This window comes from Hemicordylus capensis, chromosome 6 (genome assembly GCF_027244095.1).
Source record: "Hemicordylus capensis ecotype Gifberg chromosome 6, rHemCap1.1.pri, whole genome shotgun sequence".
Lineage (NCBI taxonomy): Eukaryota > Metazoa > Chordata > Lepidosauria > Squamata > Cordylidae > Hemicordylus > Hemicordylus capensis.
The window spans coordinates 33420039-33439459 of NC_069662.1; the positions used below are offsets into that span (position 1 = coordinate 33420039).

General features: G+C 44.2%; 1 protein-coding gene across 2 annotated transcripts in view; it reads right to left on the minus strand.

Annotated features, from left to right (window-relative positions):
* Positions 1-18178, minus strand: part of LOC128328891 (cytosolic phospholipase A2 gamma-like) — a 60024-nt gene extending 41846 nt beyond the window's left edge. For both annotated transcript variants that reach the window (XR_008309439.1, XM_053259082.1), the window contains exons 1-4: positions 18095-18178; positions 15476-15557; positions 5210-5329; positions 1799-1915 (exon numbers count right to left, since the gene is read on the minus strand). Coding sequence is in view for 1 of the 2 variants with exons in the window: in XM_053259082.1 (XP_053115057.1) it covers positions 1799-1915; positions 5210-5254 (162 nt within the window). In the remaining variant the exon portion in view is untranslated. The remainder of the gene's footprint in view (positions 1-1798; positions 1916-5209; positions 5330-15475; positions 15558-18094) is intronic.
* Positions 18179-19421: the final 1243 nt, after the last annotated feature.

The window sequence follows — 19421 nt, forward strand, 5'->3', positions numbered from 1 at the left end:
ATGAAAGAAAGATAACATATTCATCTATTATTCTCTGAATATCCAAGTTGTATTTGACATTGCCTTATGTCAAATATAATCTTCACCCGACTTGATCACTTGAATTTGGATATTTTGCCATTTGACAGTATTTGATAGCAGATATACAGTATATTAGCTGATGACTGGCATGCAATTATATTTACTATGGATGTACGAAACGATTTGGCTACAAAATGATTTGTACCTGAATCTGGCCAAATCAAATGATTTGTAAACAAAACAAATCACCTCTGTCTGCAATTGCCCAGAATCGAGTACAAAACAAATCACCCCCGATTCTGATCTGAAAAATTCAGAGATTCAGAGCTCCATTTTGTGGCCAAAGTGGGTTGGGTGGTAGTGCCCAATGGGTGGAAGCTACCACCCAAATTTCAAAGAAATTGGGCAAAGGAGTGACCCTGGTGTGTCACACACACACACACACACACACACACACACACACAGAGTTATAACTAAGGCTGCTGAAATCCCCATTATTCCCTATGAGGAAAAGATGTGCCAACTTCAAAAAGCATTGAAAAATCACCCCTTTGCCCAATTTCTTTGAAATTTGGGTGGTAGCTTCCACCCATTGGGCACTACCACCCAGCTCCGGGACCCTTTTTTAAAATCCAAATCGATTCAGATTTGGATTCAGAAAATTTGGGTACAAATCGAATCGGGGTGATTCGGGGGGGTCAGATTTGGACCCAAAACAAATTGGGGGTGTTTCGATTCGGGTACAAATTGAAATGAAAAACCCGATTTGTGCACACCCCTAGTATTTACAGCTTATAAAATAACATATTTGAAAAACCAGAAAGATATGCTAATACAGAGTTCCAAAAATTCATGATCAAATTCTATTGTAATTAGAGGTATAGTTTGCATGTCAAATTACACATTTGAAATATAACATGCAACATTTGCAAGTTTGACCAATTGCAATTTTTTTAAAAAAATCACTGCAGCTCTAATATAATTGCCTTATGTAAACTAATGTAAAGTCTCATAATATCCCTGTGCAAAGTATGTACCGGTGAATTCATGAAGGGATGGGTGAGATAATTACTGCTCCACACCATGCACACATGCACATGCACACAAACACACGCAAAGGACCTCCATGTATTTCAGGTCTCATTTGCACAGGTGCTTATGCACATACACCCAATGCTGCTCCTTGTGCCATCTTCAGACAGAACATTAGAGTATGTAGTTCCCAACATATGTTGTGTGTTGTGCATGAGGAGTCTGGGAATCTCCACATGCAACCCCATCCTTCCCCCTCTCCACACATTCAGCTGTAGCACATTTTGAACATCTGCATGAGGCCAGTATACTTTCCAGAGAACAGGCAAGTTTATCATTTTGGACATGAAAAAGGCAGAGATGGTCCTTCCATAAGGCAAGGCAGTCACTTCAGGCAACAGATTATTGGGATGCTAGTGAGGCAGAAAGATGCCCCCACTTTAAAGAAGGAAAAGCAGGCATGTGCAAGGGCTTGCAGCATTAGGCACCCTGCTTCAAGCACACAGAGGTCTTTAGCCACCACTGGAAAGAGGCCTCATGGAATGCCCTGGTGAAGCTTTCAAGTAAGGTTTGTAACTGCTTTCTAGGGAAGGGGTAGGCAACCTTTGCCAGGTGTTGAACTACAACTCCCATAATCTCCAGCCACAGTTAATAGTAGCTGGGGTGACAGGAGCTATAGTTCAACAGCGGAATGGCAAAGGTTGCCTAGCCCTGTTCTAGGGTAACAAAATCAATGAAATCCTACCATATCACACTGAATTCCAAGCTTGGCAAGGCCTTTCTTCACCTCTTGCTTTCTAGAAGCAATAGCTCTTTTTTCACCATCTGAGAGAGATTTAGAGATCCGGACTTCGGCTCTTTCCTGGCAAAAGAGAGAAAATGGATATGGCAAAAGATGCTCAGTCTCACCCCAACAAGCTTGATCCCATACTGTGGCCCTTCAGCCAAGAAGCCCGAAAGCATCAACTGGGATGGTTGCAGGGGCATAGCTACAATTGAAAAGGGATGGGAGGCAGGACAAATGTCCCTGGAGCCCTGAGAGAGGAGGGCCTGCCTGCCTGCTTGCCCTTCGCTCTCCCTCTCATGTCTGTCTGAAGAAGGTTCCCATCTAGGAGCCCATCTTCATTTTTGTCTCAGGGCCCACTCCCATGGTTTCTGTCCAGGCCATTTAGGAGAGCACCTCCTTTGCCATGAACCCTGCTGCCTGTTATGATCTTCTGGAGAGATCCAGTTACAGTTGCCACCAGCTAATTTGGTGGCGACCCAACACCAGTCTTTCTCTGTGGTTCCCCTGGGCTTTGGAATATGCTTCCTGCTGAAATAAGAGCATCTCCTCTGCTTGTTTTCAGGCAGACCCTCAAGACTCTCCTGTTCTCACAGGCTTTTAATGAGAATTAATTTTAATAATTTGTTTTAACAATTGTTTTTAGCCTACTTTCCAGTAGCCTGATGAGATCACCCGGCATTTTGTGTGTCCGTGCGTCCATGTGTCCCCTTCTATCAACTTCACAATGCCTGGACCAATATGAAACAAATCAGGTACAGTTGTAGGGACACATCGGAACATCTCAATGGCGTAGTTTGTGATGATGTCATCAACCCCGATCCAATATGGTGGATGTGTAAACTTTGGAGGCGCAAGTGGGATAACTTGAGAACCAGCTAACTGATTGGAACCAAATTTGCTAGAGATGTAGGGACACATATGGATGCCCAAATGGCATGGTGTGTGAGGACATCATCCACCAAGATGGCAGCCACGTGAGTATCTGAGATGCAAGTGGGCTAATTTGTGGACTGTCTAACCAATTTAAACCAAATTCGGGACAGTTGCAATGAATGACACATAGGAACACCTCAACGGCGAAGTTTGTGATGATGTCATCCACCCCAATCCAAGATGGTGGATGCATAAACCTTTGAGGCACAAGTAGGCTAACTTATGAACTGACTACCCGATTTGAACCAAATTTGCTACAGATGTAGGGACACATAGGGATGCCCAATTGGGATAGTGTGTGATGAATGTCATTCTCTCCAAGATGGTGGCCGTGTGAACATCTGAGGTGCAAGAGGACTAATTTGTGGACTGTCTAGCCAATTTAAACCAAATTTGGGACAGTTGCAGCGAATGACACATAGGGACACCTAAGTGGCATAATTTGTAATGATGCCATCCACCCTGAACCAAGATGGCAGATGCATAAACCTTTGTGATGATGTCAGCTGCTCCAATTCAATATGGCAGCCACATGAACATCTGTGGTGCAAGCAGGCTAATTTGTGGACTGCCTAACCAATTTGAACCAAATTGGGCACAGTTGCAGTGAGTGATACTCACGGACACCTCAATGGCATAGCTTGTTATGATGTCATCCATGTTGATTCAAGATGGAGGATGAGTAAACTTTTGAGGGGCAAGTGGGCTAACTTGTGAACCACTTAACCGATTAGAACCAAATTTGCTGCAGCTGTAGGGACTCAACAGCAAAGATTATACCTCAACAGCAAAGATTATGATGATTTCATCCACCCCAATTCAAGATGGTGGACATGTAATCTTTTGAGGTACAAGTGCACTAACTTGTGGAAAGTTTAACCAAACTGAACCAAATTTGCTAAAGCTGAATGGACATATAGGGATGCTCCAATGGTGTCGTTTGTGATGACATCATTCACCTCTATCCAAGATGGCAGATGCATAAACTTTTGAGGCACAAGTGCACTAACTTGAGGATTGTCTAATCGATTTGAAACAAATTTGGAACAGGAGTGACACACTGGGACACCTCAATGGTGCAGTTTATAATGACGACATCCACCCCAATCCAAGATGATGGACACATGAACATTTGAGGCACAAGATATCTAACTTGTGGACATCAATTTGCACCACATTTAGTCCAGGTGTAGAGACAGTGAAAGGAAAGTAGGCTGATTAGTTCTTACTAGAAAAACTTGTATGCTATTGTTTTTATTGTAATCTGTGTTGACTTGTAAATATTTTAGATTTTGTACACTGCTTAGAGCTGTACAATAAAAATATAATAAATAAATAAACCTTGTCATGCCTCTGAACAGCTGCTTCAGGGACTATATTTCCCAGTCTATATAGTGGCATCTGCACATGACACACTGAGGCTGTTCACACAATCAAAAACAAGTGCTGTCCTACCCAGCATTTGACCAAGGTAGGAGGAAAAGCTGTCCTACCCAGCTCCGGTCTCCCACACAATCACTTCTCCCTCCTCCTACCTAGTTGTTTGCTCCCACACAATTGAAAATTGCAAATGCTCACAGCTCCCAAACCTGGGAAACAAAAAATGTTTTGTTCACATTTTGTGTGAACAAAAATTGTTCACACAATTTTTCAGTTGTGTGAACAGCCACACTGGCTCTCCTTTGGGGAGCATGAAATGCCTAAGTTCTGCTTTGAAGTAGTAGGAAAGAAAAGTACAGACAAGCTCTTGGACATTTATGCCATAAGCTCTATTCATATGTTTTGCTCAATGAACATAAGCTAGCTATACACAGAGTATATGCATAAAGACCTGAAGACATGTAGAGTTAGCCACACATTATGTTCAACATGCACACCGTTGTACACGTCCTATCTGTATCCTGCATTTAGGGTCCTGTATCAAAGTTCAGTTTCTAAATGCTTCATGCATAGTCATTCACACAAACGTATTGGGCTGCTTCAAACAATAATTTACTAGTCTGTTCATGACATCTGCACATCATAAACACACGTCGCTCCCCCACCCAGTGCACTGGAGTATCTTTCCCTATTTGTGTGGGAGGGGAGCTCATCTTAATTGCTCCTCTACACATTGCAAAATACTAATTTAAATTGAAGTGTGCACTATTGTTTATAAGGAAAAATGCTCCAGTGCATGGAGGGGAGGGCATGTGGGTATGGGTACACACACACACCTTGATGGTGTGTGTGTACACATGTGGTTTGTTTAGCAGATGAAGTATCTAAACCAGCCCATATACATGTATACTGACCCCTGCACACTCTTAGACTGTCATGTCTGAACAGGGCAATCGTATGCATAACAGTTACAGGAGAAGTGTGGAAGAGAAAGTTTGCATTCTGAGCAGATGCCCATTGGCAACTGTGTTGCAGTTAGACCAAGGGATAGCTTACCATGTCAGCTATGGCTGGTGTCCGCTGGTGTCCAATGTGGTCCATCTCTTCTTCCTGGCTTTCTTATGGGCCGTTCAGTGAAATCACACTCAGAGCCAAAGAGCAGTAGCAGGAGATTCCCTGAGATGTTAGAAAGTAAGATTTTTGAAAAGCTGTGATTTCCTGTTCACCCTCTCCTTTGCTTTTGTTCATCTCAGGGCATTGAGGCCCTGCTGGGAAAGGATACATTTTCCAGCACTGAATTCCTCAAGGGCAAGAAATGGTAGATAATAAGAACCCTTTAATGTATGATTTACTACTGCCACTATTCCTGGCTTTCTAACCTTAGGGTCTAGTTTACTTAACACACTGTCCAGCAGCTGGGGCTCAGATCCCAGTTTTGCTGGTATCTCTGCATATGTAACACTATACAGGTGAAACTCGGAAAATTAGAATATCGTGCAAAAGTCCATTAATTTCAGTAATGCAAATTAAAAGGTGAAACTGATATATGAGACAGATGCATTAAATGCAAAGCGAGATAAGGCAAGCCTTAATTTGTTATAATTGTGATGATCCTGGCGTACAGCTCATGAGAACCCCAAATCCACAATCCCAGAAAATTAGAATATTACATGGAACCAAGAAGACAAGGATTGTAGAATAGAACAATATCGGACCTCTGAAAAGTATACAGTGTACTGTGCTTGATTGGCCAGCAAACTCGCCTGACCTGACCCCATAGCGAATCTATGGGGCATTGCCAAGAGAAGGATGAGAGACATGAGACCAAACAATGCAGAAGAGCTGAAGGCCGCTAATGAAGCATCCTGGTCTTCCATAACACCTCATCAGTGCCACAGGCTGATAGCATCCATGCCACGCCACATTGAGGCAGTAATTGCTGCAAAAGGGGCCCAAACCAAGTACTGAATACATATGCATGCTTATACTTTTCAGAGGTCCGATATTGTTCTATTCTATAATCCTTGTCTTCTTGGTTCCATGTAATATTCTAATTTTCTGGGATTGTGGATTTGGGGTTTTCATGAGCTGTACGCCATGATCATCACAATTATAACAAATTAAGGCTTGACTTATCTCGCTTTGCATGTAATGCGTCTGTCTCATATATCAGTTTCACCTTTTAATTTGCATTACTGAAATTAATGGACTTTTGCACGATATTCTAATTTTCCGAGTTTAACCTGTAGCTTGCTGGCTGATCAATTGGTTTCAAGGAGGCTCCAATTAGGATGAAAGCATTTCCAGAATGGGTGCCAGCCCAGGAATCCTATGGAAATAGCACCACATTGGGACATCCCCAGGCAAGGGTAGCTCAGGGACAGGGCAAATGGCCCCTCAGACAATTCACTCCCCCCATTTCTGTTTCAGAGATCTAACATGTGAGACATTGATCAATTATCTAGAAATGAGTGTTGCCCTTTCTGTGCCCCCTTCATTTCTTCTTCTAGTGCCACCACTGTTTCCAGGTCATGCTGTATCTTCCTCATATGACAATAAGCTTCTCAACAGCAAAGAAATCATGTTATCTCTGTAGTCCTTGTGCTAGCAGCTATGAAGAAACAATTATCCTCAGTGCAACCAAGGGACATCCTGATGGCCTCCAGCACAGAAGTGAGGGTGATAGGGGCGTTGCAAGGTTAGAGTGGGCCCAGAGACAAGATTTTAAAATGGGCCCCTCGCTGATATACACAAACACACTTCACAATATATAGTGCACTCACACTCACATCCCCATTATGAATACAATGAATATCTAGTTCACATTGAATCTAGGTTTGTTTACTCTCTACTACTGCCGACCTCCAAGAGACCCAACATAATTCATAGGGGGTGCAACACGGGCGGATGAGGAGTCATGTGACGTGCCTCTGGGGGACCCCTCCAGGCAGTGGGGCCCCAAGATGATTGTCTCCCCTTGCCTAATAGTAGTTACACCCCTGGAGGGTGGGAATACCACTGAGCCCTCATTCATTATCCTCCTAGGTTTCATTCAGAGATGAAAGTAGTAGATGTGTGAATCGATTTGGGTACAAATTGATTTGTACCCAAATCTAGCTGATTCGGGTGATTTGGAGATACAACAAATTGCCCCTGTGGTCCATTGGCTGGATTTGGGTCCAAATCGAATCACACCTGATTTGATTTGGATCTCTCCTATTAATTCCCCCAAATTCCCAGCTTTCGTTTTTTTAAAAAAGCTAATTTCTAGCCCGTGTAGTAGTTGAGTTATGGTGCAAATGTGTGGTCACAATTTTTCAAGTGTTTGGATTCTTTGGTACATAATAACATTTCCTCAATGAATCCCTATGAGGATTCATTACACATCTTCATTTCTTCTATTCATTTTGACTGTCTTTGGACAGTGCCAATTGTCAACTGCCATGTGCCAACTACACCCACCCACAAGTCAATGAGGTACTACTCAATTTATGTTCTGGGATTTTTTTCAAGTGTTTAGACCTTTTGGTGTCTAATAACCTTTCCTCATAATGAATCCCTAGAGGATTCATTACACACCAAAGAGTCTAAACACTTCAAAAATTCCTAAAATATAAATTGAGTACCCAGTGGCTTGTGGGGTAGTTGGCAAATGGGATGCATTTAATTCCACATCCCCACCTGTAAAGCAGTGGGGTCAAAATGAACAGAAGAAATGAAGGTGTGTAATGAATCCTCATAGGGATTCATTATGAATCCTCATAGGGATTCATTATGAGGAAAAGTTATTATTGTTTGCCAGAACCTAAGGTGTATACTCATGGGTCAAATGGGCCATAACCCAGAATTTGGCTTTTAAAAAGACAATCTGGCAACCCACCACACTTTTACAACACATTTTGCTCCATAACTCCACTTCTACAAGGGCTAGAGCTTAGCTTTAAAAAAAATGAATGCTGGTGGGGGGTAGGTCCGTGTTAGAGTTAGGATGGGCAATTTCGAATCCCCATTATTTCCTATGGCAGAAATATACAAAATCAGTAAAAACTAAAAAAAATCATTAAACATCAACCAAGCACTCCACTGCTTTGAGGTTTGGGTGGTAGGTGTCACCAATGGGGACCTACCCATCACCCAGATTTGGTGCCCCTAGGACCTTTATAAGTGGTCTGAATCAATCCAAATCTGAATCCAATCCAATCCAGATCTGGAGTGATTCAGGGAAACAGATTCAGACACAAAACAAAGCAGAAGTGATTCAATTTGGGCACAAATAGAAGCAGAAAAATCGATTTCTGCACATCCCTAGAAAATGGGGACACTGTTATGCACAAGTGGGGATGCTTGGGGTCAGAGTCCCTCAGACCAGAGGAATGGCCTGGTGAATAGTGGCAGGGCCAATACAATCCAGACTCATTTGTGCCCCAAGCAGCGAGAACCACAAGCACATGCAAGCAGATGCAGCCAGATGGCAAAAGCAATGGGGCAAGCCCCAGACTAAGGGAAAGACAAATGAACACGGATAAATGCACTGTGTTGTATTTAATGGTATTAGACGGAATGTCTATACTGGTCAATTGGCTGATGACCATGATTGGTGGGGCCAATCCCTGGCACGGTATGACACCTAATTTGGTAGCACTATGAGCATACTCACTCATCAGCCTGACAATCTGGGCAGTGACTCCCCTCCTGCAGCTATGCAGAGCTCTGCCTCCACCACTTTGTCTGCATTTGACCACTTGTAGACAGCCTGGTGGAAATCATAAATGCTTCTCTGAGGGAGGGCAGGATGCCTCTTTGTCTTAAGGAGGCAATTATTAGACCTCTTCTAAAGAAGCCTGCATTAGATCCCTCAGAGTTGAGCAATTATAGGCCAGTTTCCAATCTCCCATGGCTGGGCAAGGTAATTGAGAGGATTAGGGTTGGGGTGGCCTCTCAGCTTCAGGTGGTCTTGGAGGAAAACAATTATCTCTAGACCCATTTCAAACTGGTTTTCAGGAGGGCTACGGAGTGGAGACTGCCTTAGCAATAGCAATAGCAATAGCACTTGCATTTATATACCGCTCTATAGCCGGAGCTCTCTAAGCGGTTTACAATGATTTTAGCATATTGCCCCCAACATTCTGGGTACTCATTTTACCGACCTCGGAAGGATGGAAGGCTGAGTCAACCTTGAGCCCCTGGTCAGGATCGAACTTGTAACCTTCTGGTTACAGGGCGGCAGTTTTACCACTGCGCCACCAGGGGCTCCTTGGTTGGCCTGATGGATGATCTCCAATTGGCAATTGACAGAGGAAGTGTGACTCTGTTGGTCCTTTTGGATCTCTCGGCACCTTTCGATACTATCGACCATAGTATCCTTCTGGAATGTCTGAGAGTATTGGGAGTGGGAGGCACTGTTTTACAGTGGTTCTGCTCCTACATCTCAGACAGGTTCCAGATGGTGTCGATTGGAAACTGTTGCTCTTCGAGATCTGATCTTAAGTATGGTGTCCCTCAAGGCTCCGTACTTTCTCCAATGCTCTTTAACATCTACATGAAACTGCTGGGAGAGATCATCAGGGGATTTGGAGCTGGGTGTTACCAGTACGCTGGTGACAACCAGATCTACTTCTCCATGTCAGCTTCTTCAGGAGCTGGCATATCCTCTCTAAATGCCTGCCTGGAAGCAGTAATGGGCTGGATGAGGGAGAATAAACTGAAGCTGAATCCAGATAAGACAGAGGTACTTATTGTGCAGGGTCAGAACTCCAGAGATGATCTTGATCTTCCTGCTCTAGATGGGGTCACACTTCGCCAAAAGGAACAGGTTCGCAGTCTGGGAGTACTTCTGGATCCACACCTCTCTTTGATTTCTCAGGTTGAGGCGGTGGCCAGAGGTGCTTTCTATCAGCTTCGGCTGATACACCAGCTGCCCCCGTTTCTTGAGATCAATGACCTCAAAACAGTGGTACATTTGTTGGTAACCTCCAGACTTGATTTTTGTAATGCACTCTACATGGGGCTGCCTTTGTAAGTAGTCCGGAAACTCCACTTGGTTCAGAATGTGGCAGCCAGGCTGGTCTCTTGGTCATCTCGGAGAGAGCACATTACTCCTCTGCTGATGGAGCTTCACTGGCTGCCAACAGGTTTCCAGGCAAAATACAAAGTGCTAGTTGTAACTTATAAAGCCCTAAATGGCTTAGGCCCTGGGTATTTAAGAGAACGTCTTCTTCACTATGACCCACCCCGCCCATTGAGGAGGTCCTGAGGAGGTCTGAGGAGGTCCATCTCCAGTTACCACCAACTCATTTGGTGGCTACATGGAGACAGGCCTTCTCAGTCGCTGTCCCGAGATTGTGGAATGCGCTCCCTGGTGAGATACGATCCTCCCCATCTCTGGCAATTTTTAAAAAACACCTGAAAACCCATCTTTTCACCCAAGCTTTCCCAGCTTTTAAAAATTGTCTATTTTTAATTTTATGGCTGTTTTAAAATTATTGCATTGTTTTAACTTTTATATGTGTTCTAATTGTTTTTATGTTAACTGCCCAGAGACGAAAGTTTGGGCTGTATAGAAGTTTAATAAATAAATAAATAAATAAATAAATAAATAAATAAATAAATAAATAAACAAACAAACAAGGTTTTGGATCCTCTTTTGCTTTGGGCAGAAACTCTGCAAGTGGGAGCCTGCACAGTTTCGATTTGCAAGTCCAGCTGCTGCTCAGAACTAGAAGGAGCAGCAAAACCGAAAGCTGCCACTGTGAGCCTCATGTCATTTCCCCCATCTGCAATGGCGGAGATGGGGTGGGGCAGCCAGGGCATGTACCCTGGGCTCCACTTGGAGGGGGGGCCATGCCAGTGCCACTGCTTCCTTGGTGCTGCCACCACCTGTCTACCCAATCCGTGGGTTTTTTTAGGGGGAGAGGTTTCCATTCAGCCCCTGACTGTGTCTCTTCCCAACTGCGAGGCACGTACCTGTGCAGTGGAACGAGCATCGCAGCAATGCTCTTTCCATGCGCAGGCACACGCCTCGCTGTTAGGAAGGGACGCGGCCGGGGCCGAATGGCAGGGCAGGCCCTGCTCTGGGAGTAAGATCACTGCTCCCGAGGGGGGGGAGTTGTTCTCCACCCCCCACCTCCTGGCAGCGGCACTCTTACTCCCAGAGAAGGGCCCGCCTGCCATGCCATTCGGCCCCGGCTGCGTCTCTTCCCAACTGTGATGAGTCTTGCAGTTGGGAAGAGATGCGGCCAAGGCCGAACAGCAGGGCAGGCCCTGCTCTAGAGAAGGACTTCTGTGTGCCATGTGCATGCTTCCAAAATGCCCTCCGCGCCCCTCCTGCCAAAAGAAGGAGCTTCTCCTTTTTCCTCTTCCTCACCCTCCCCAAGACAACAGCAGCAGCGGTGGCAGTGGCAGTGGCGGCAGCCTCAGAAGGAAGAACTCCTCCTCCTCCTACGCACCTTCCCCATATCCCCCCCCCCTTCGGGAGTTCAAGACTTTGGGCTGTGGCTCCAAAGGGAGTATTTTTCAGTGGAGCCTCTGAGGGTAGGCATCGGGAGGGAGGAACAGGGCATGGGGAACCCTTCGCCTGCTGATTATGTTGCGGGGGAAACTATGTTGAAGCCCCAGAACTCTTGGGGGGAGGGAGAAGCAAAAGAAGAAGGCTTTTAGTTTTATTATGGGAGTGTTTATTTTTAAATCCACGTGGTCTTCTATGTCTATCAAACTTTCCTCCTCCCATACACTCCCCCCTCCCTGGTTGGTGAATAAAAGAAATACCCTTGGCATCCCTCATCAAGTCATCAGATCTGGGAGTGGAGAAGAAAGAGCCATACTTCCTGTTCTCTCCTCTCCCCAGTGTGATGCACTCCTTGCTTTGCCACTGCTGGTTTAAGCACCTCCTAGATGAGGAATTTCCTCCCCTGCAGTGTTTATGCATAGTGCAAATCTCAAGGGGAAAGAGAACAAGAGCCTAAATCTAACTACGACTTTTGCAGAGTTTGGCAGAACTTAATCCTTATCCTCTTTCCCCCATGAAGTTTAACTTTAAAATAGTAACTGAATTGGGGTGGGGCGGGTGGTGGTGGTGAGGAGAGATGAACAAATGAATCCAATTTGCTCTGCCTTCTGGTGGAAGCAGAGCCACTGGGGAAGATGTTTGCATATGTAAACACAGCCCAGGGACCAGAAGTGCACAAGGCAGCCTTTTATGTCTATCAGCCTTGGCCCCTCTGGTTATCAGGCGCTAGCTAAGTCACCCCCTGGATTGTTTGATTGCTTCTGTATCTCTTTGCAAAGTGTTTATATCTTTTGCATGAATGTTTCATCAGATAGCACACAGCAACTCTCTCCTGAGAAACAGATCCGGAAAGACAGACCTTCCTTTTTTCTTTATTTGGAAAGAATCATCAAAAGAGAAAAGATCATTTCTATTTTGTGATGGAGAACACAGACTGCCTAACATCCAAACTGTGTGGATTAATGCAGCGTAAAAGCACCAGGTGCTGGGAATGAAGAGCAGTCACTGGAGAAAGTCTTGTGGTGTGGCTGCCCTGAGGAAGGGAGGGAGGAAGGGACAGGCAAGATTTGGGGAGGGGGGGGGAGCCTGGGGTGACAACAACTACCCATAAGTTTATTAAGTTTATTGGATGAGAGGATTTCACTTTGAGGGAGACTTGCTTGTTTGTGGTAGTGCGTTGTTCTTTTCTGTCTAATGCCAAAACTGAAAGAATGTGTGAAGTTCAATGAACTTCGATCATGAGACATAAACAGGAATTAACTGCAGCTATTAGAATGCAACACAACTAGATGGGGCTTCATTAGTTACAGAATGAAACTGAATGTTGGACGTTTCTTGCTGAAATTAAGTGTGTATATTTATGATTTAAAAGGGAGCTGGATTATATGTAGTAGGATAAAAGAATTTGCTGCTAGAAAATAACAGAGCACATTTGCTTACTTTTGAAAGTTGGCCTTGGTAGTAGAATATAGGGTCTCACATCAAGTTAATACACTTTTTGTGAGTGGAATATATATGCAAAGGGAGCAAAATCTCAGCAAGGCCAGACATTATGTTTAGCTGCAGGGCATAACATTATATTTATTTAGATCTTTCAAAAAAGAAAATCTCAATATTTGTGCTGACTCATTTGCTGTTTTAAATGTGGCTATGATGTTGAGACACTTCAGAAGCAATGTAGTTAAATTACTCTAAAATGGTAAAGCATGGACATGACTGCAATTTAGTTTGCCAGCTTCTTTCAACTTTCCTGCTTCTGTTTGTCTTTTTTATGGTTGTTTTTTTAGTGCTTCATGGTTTTTACTGATTGACTGACTTTAAGGTTTTAAATGTGATTTTTATGGAGTTTTATTGTATTTTAACTTTTGTAAACTGCCTTGGGATGTTTTATTAAAGGTGTTATAAAAATTGAATAATAATAATAATAATAATAATAATAATAATAATAATAATAATAATAATAATAATAATGGCTTAAGAATGGCAACTTGAAGAAAGAAACAGAGGGTTTAATACTGGCTGCACAAGAACAGGCACTAAGAACAAATGCAATAAGAGCAAAAGTCGAAAAATCCACCACAAACAGCAAGTGCCGCCTTTGTAAAGAAGCAGATGAAACCGTGGACCACCTAATCAGCTGTTGTAAAAAGATCGCACAGACTGACTACAAACAAAGGCATGACAAAGTAGCAGGGATGATACACTGGAACATCTGCAAAAAATACAAGCTACCTGTAGCCAAAAATTGGTGGGACCATAAAATGGAAAAGGTTGAAGAAAATGAAGATGTAAAAATATTATGGGACTTCCAACTACAAACAATAGCAATAGCACTTACATTTATATACCGCTCTATAGCTGGAAGCTCTCAAAGCAGTTTACAATGATTTAGCATATTGCCCCCAACATTCTGGGTACTCATTTTACCGACTTCGGAAGGATGGAAGGCAGAGTCAACCTTGAGCCCTTGGTCAGGATCGAACTTGCAACCTTCTGGTTACAGGGCGGCAGTTTTACCACTGCGCCACCAGGGGCTCAAACAGACAAACATCTGCCACACAATACACAAGATATCACTGTAGTCGAGAAGAAAGAAAAACAAGTCAAAATAATCGACATAGCAATACCAGGGGATAGCAGAATAGAAGAAAAAGAAATAGAAAAAATCACCAAATACAATGATCTACAAATTGAAATTGAAAGGCTGTGGCAGGAAAAGACCAAAATAATCCCAGTGGTAATTGGCGCCCTGGGTGCAGTTCCAAAAGACCTTGAAGAGCACCTCAACACCATAGGGGCCACAGAAATCACCATCAGCCAATTACAAAAAGCAGCTTTACTGGGAACAGCCTATATTCTGCGACGATATCTATAACCATTGACAATAAAATTCTGGCATCCCAGGTCCTTGGGAAGGACTCGATGTCTGGATAAAACAAACGAGTCAATAACACCTGTCTGACTGTGTAAACAAGAAATAATAATAATAATAATAATAATAATAATAATAATAATAATATATGCTTACACAGAGGGAGTGGATACTGCTGATGCAACAACAAGAGTATTGTTTAGTAAGGGAATAATGAAAAGATGAGAGTTCAAGTTTTAATAGCTTTAGAACATATAACGGGATTGAAGATTGTCTGATTGTTTGGACAGGGGTGCAATTTCAGTGCTTGCCCTAGGCACTATTTTCCCTAGATACGCCCCTGCCCATCTGTGTTCTGTGCACCCTCAACTCCATCATGGAGATCACACACTCATTTCCCAATTGTTAAGAAAAGAAGTGGTGGTTGGGTGGTGGCAGCAGCCACAGGCTGTGTAGCAGCAACCAATGTACCCGTATATAGAGGCAGGATGAGGGAAGCGATTGAGTGTGTGTAAAACCTATTCACACAGTGTGTCTGGAGTGAGTGAGTGAATGAATGAGTGAGTGAGTGCATGCATGCAGAAAACCTATGAGCATCCGTTGAATCTCTGCATGGAGTTTTTAACTGTACAATTTGACCTGTCTAAAGCAATTCAGAACCCTGCAAGACTGTACAGAAATAACCCTACATGCGCACAGTTGTACACTTGTAGCCTTTCCAGATGTTATAGAGCTTCTATGAACACACATGCTTGAATGGGGAGATTGACATTCTGGTAGCACCCCTGAGCAGCAGCAGCTCATTTCCTGCAGCGGCTTGAGGTGACTGCCAATGTGCTGTGCTGCCCCCCTCCCCCTGTGCAGACCCAACACTAACACCATGAGGTCATTCACACAATCAGAAACTGCTTCCACATAATCACTTCTACCCAGGCTTTCCTCTTACCTTGTTTCTACGCAGCCAAAAATTGGGAGCACACAGTGTTGCCAAAGGACAAGATCCAGGATTCAGGAGCAAAGAACCACAACTATGATAAAGGCCAAAAACAGTTTTACTGATCAACAGTTGGTTTGGATGCACTTCCTCACAATGTTTGAGCAGCCTTAATGAAAGCTAACCTCCAGGAGGAAATAGCACCTGAAGAAGAAGAACCAACAGAACCAACAAATTGAGGAGGATGCAATACAGAAAGGAAAACAGAATAATGTCTTGGGTCCCTTCGGCTTGTCAGGAACCCCAGACGACAATGGACAAACCCCAAGCTGATGCACAGCATCCTCCCAGGAACCTTGATCTACACCGAGGTTCAGTCTTTTAGGGACAATCCATTGATTGGTTGGTTCAACTTGCCCAGGACATTGAGATAATAATCCTACACTTCCTTCTCCAGTGCGCTTTCCAGACTAGCTGCTCAACAGCTGCAAAATGCCTCCATTTAGGCATGTCACATTGAAAACGTAAACAGCAGGGGGAGCAGTCTCACAGCAACTAACACCAAGAAAAAACAGCAACTTTGTTTTTGGCCGCCCAGAGACGTAAGTTTGGGCAGGGTATAAATTTGAAAAATGAATGAATGAATGAATGAATGAATAATTAAACAAACTTTCTTACACTGGATTTATGATGTCCTAGCTCTATATCGCAGTGATTAAATTCGAGACAAGGCATTGGCAACGTGAATGGCCCCCTGCTGAGAAAGGGTGAGCGAGAGAGACTGGCCAGCATTAAGCCTCACTGGCTAGATAACAGAAGAAGCCAGCACCTGGAAGAGGGGCAGCAGATCAGTGCTGGGCTTCCAGCCCAAGAGCACCAAGTAGGGCAGCTGTGGGCACAGTGAGCATGGGCAAGGTCACAGAGGTGGTAGCAGCCAAAGGCAGGAAGCCCACACTCACCATCCATGGTGAGACTACCACTTCACTTTGCCTTATTGTGGAGCCACACCTCCCACTACCATTACACCACTTTTCAATAATAATAATAATAATAATAATAATAATAATAATTATTATTATTATTATTATTATTATTATTAAGCAGCTCTACAAGCAGTTTTCACAGAAACAGAGCAACAAGGGGAAGATGGTCCCCTGGCCCTAAAAGGCTCACAGTCAAAAAGAAACAGGAGAGGCACCAGCAACAGCCACTGGAGAGATGCTATACTGGGGCTGGGCAGGGCAGTTGCTCTCCCTCTGGTAAATAAAGAGAGAAACAGCACTTTGAAAGGTGCCTCTTTTCCTAGTCAGCACAGATAACTAACTCTTGCCTCTTACATCTGCATATTCATTAAAGTGCATGAAACTCTGCAGAGGGTTGTAGAGGGCAGCTGTTGTCTTCTTCACACATTCAAAAGAGCATGGGTAAGTCAGGAAGGGGAAACTTATCCCTGCAATAGAAGTTTTTTCTGAGGTGTGAATTCTCATTCTATCATAGCAAATGAGATTTTTTTCAATTAAACAACTCTCATGACCCCACTTTCACTTTTTCACACTTTCCTTTACTATGAATAATATGAGGAAGTAATCAATTTAGCACACTTCACCTTATGAAGACAAACCTCATACAAATAAATTCACCATAATTCACCCCTCTGCCCAATCACTCTTAAATTGGGGATGGGTGGTAGCCTCCACCCATTAGGCACTATCTACCAGCCCACCCCACTCCTTTGGGGCAGATCCACTTTCTGCCCCCAATCTGCCCCAAAGACACCCAAACTTCAAAAATTCTCAAAAAATCAGCCCTCTGCCCAATCCCCCTGAAATGGGGGTGGTAGCCTCCACCCATGAGGCACTACCACCCCACCCCCACTATTTTGGGGCAGATCCACTTTCTGCCCCCAAACTGCCCCAAAGTCACTAAAACTTCAAAAATTCTCAAAAAATCAGCCCTTTGTCCAAACCCCCTGAAATTGGGGTGGTAGCCTGAACCCATGAGGCACTACCACCCCACCCCACTATTCTGCCCCAGGCCCCACTTTCTGCCCCAATATGCCCCAATCTGCCCCAAAGACATGAAATTTTCAGAAATTTACCAAAAATCAGCCCTTGGCCCAATCCCCCTGAAATTGGTGTGGTAGCCTGCACCCATTAGGCACTACCACCCCACCCCACTCCTTTTGCCCAGATCCCATGCTATGCCCCCGAACTGCCCCAAAGTCACTAAAACTTTAAAAATTCACCAAAAATCAGGATTTTGCCCAATCCCCCCGAAATTGGGGTGGTAGACTCTACCCATTGGGCACTACCACCCCACCCCAAAATTTTGCCCCTGGGCCCCTTTTTACCCCCCCGAATCGATTCGGATTCAGATTTGGATTAAATCCAAATCCGAACCGAATCAAGGGTGATTCGGGTGACCCAGATTCGGGCACAAAACAGAACAGGGGTGATTCGGTTCGGGTCCGAGCCGAATCACCCGAAATCCCGAATTGCACACCTCCTCAGCATGCATTCATAAGAGACCTCTGGAATCTGAAAGAAGTCAGACTCTCACTCTATTTTGGCAAAGATTAAGGGGACTACAATCACCTTTCCACTCTCCCCTTCTCCTCATCCTGAATATTACCTGGGATCAGGGCTCTAGTCTTTATGGTTTGATGACAGAGCACTAATGAAGAAAAGGCATCCCTGATTGCTGCCAAACTCCATACTCCCCACTTACCTTGTTCAATGCAGCCTCTGCCTTCCACTATCTACAAGCCCATATTTATACTGAGCTCCAGTCCCTCCCCACCCCGCCCCTGCCTGAACTTCCCACTTAATTTTCTGCTGTTCAGCAGAGGTGCTCTTACCCCTGGACTTCAGGGCTGAAGTCCAGGGCCTCCGCACCCCCTGAGTTGTTCACACATGCCTTCACGGTCCGAGGTATCTGAACAGTGAATCTGCTTCACATCAGATGCACAAGATGTTTAATCCGGGGGATTAAATGGACAGTTCACATCGGCTTGGCTCCTCTCCACAATCCACAAGAATTTTAATATTCTTTAAAAAATACATTAAAATATGGGTGCTTTTTGGATGGGGCCAAGTATTTTTGTTTTTGTTTTTAAACCTATTTACCAAAAGTCCAATGATTTTGGTGCAGGGGCATGGAGCTTTCCTATTCAGCAAGCTTTACTGAAGAGCTGTTTACTGTGAGACTACACTGTGAACTTGAAGTCGTTCCAAAAAACTGACACCAAATGTGGATTTTTTAAACCTGAATATACATCAAGCTACACTCAACTGTAGCCCAATTGTAGAGTGAACAGGGAGTGAAAACCCGAATTGTGTGTGAAGTGCTCCCCGGTAGCTCGCAGGGATTTCGGGGTAAATCTGCCCAATATGTGAATGAACACCCTCCATTCCCGAGGAGATGTGAGCTAAAGGTCTTTAAAAGCCCTGTGTGGAGAATGCCATGGTGAGGTTGTAGTGGGCCCTGGGACACAAAGTGAAGATCCCCCCCCACCTCCTGCCTTCTTCAGAGAGGTGCAAAGGGGAGAGTAAAGAACAAGCGGGGGGGGCTCCCTCAGGGGACCAGTAACATTTGCTCCCTGCCCCCACCAGCACTTGTCCCATTGTAACTATGTCCTTCTTTGATAGGGGTTAGAAATCACTCTCATTTTTATGGGGGTTTTCTTAAAATTTGAGAGGGGTTCGGCTGAGTAACTTACCTAAGTCAGCGGAGGAGATGCAGCTGTATATTTATCTTTCGTGCATCTGCTTAACAGGTGCAGCAATACTAGAAGCACCAGTTGCATCCCAGTCAGCATTTTTTTTACTTCTAGGAAAGTGCTGGGGAATGGTGTTGCATTGCAGAAAACCCCCTCTGCCATTTCCTGTGAAAACATCGATGGAAATTCGGGGGTGGGGTCTATCTAGCTCTAAGAGTTCATTGTTGTGATTCCTCCTCA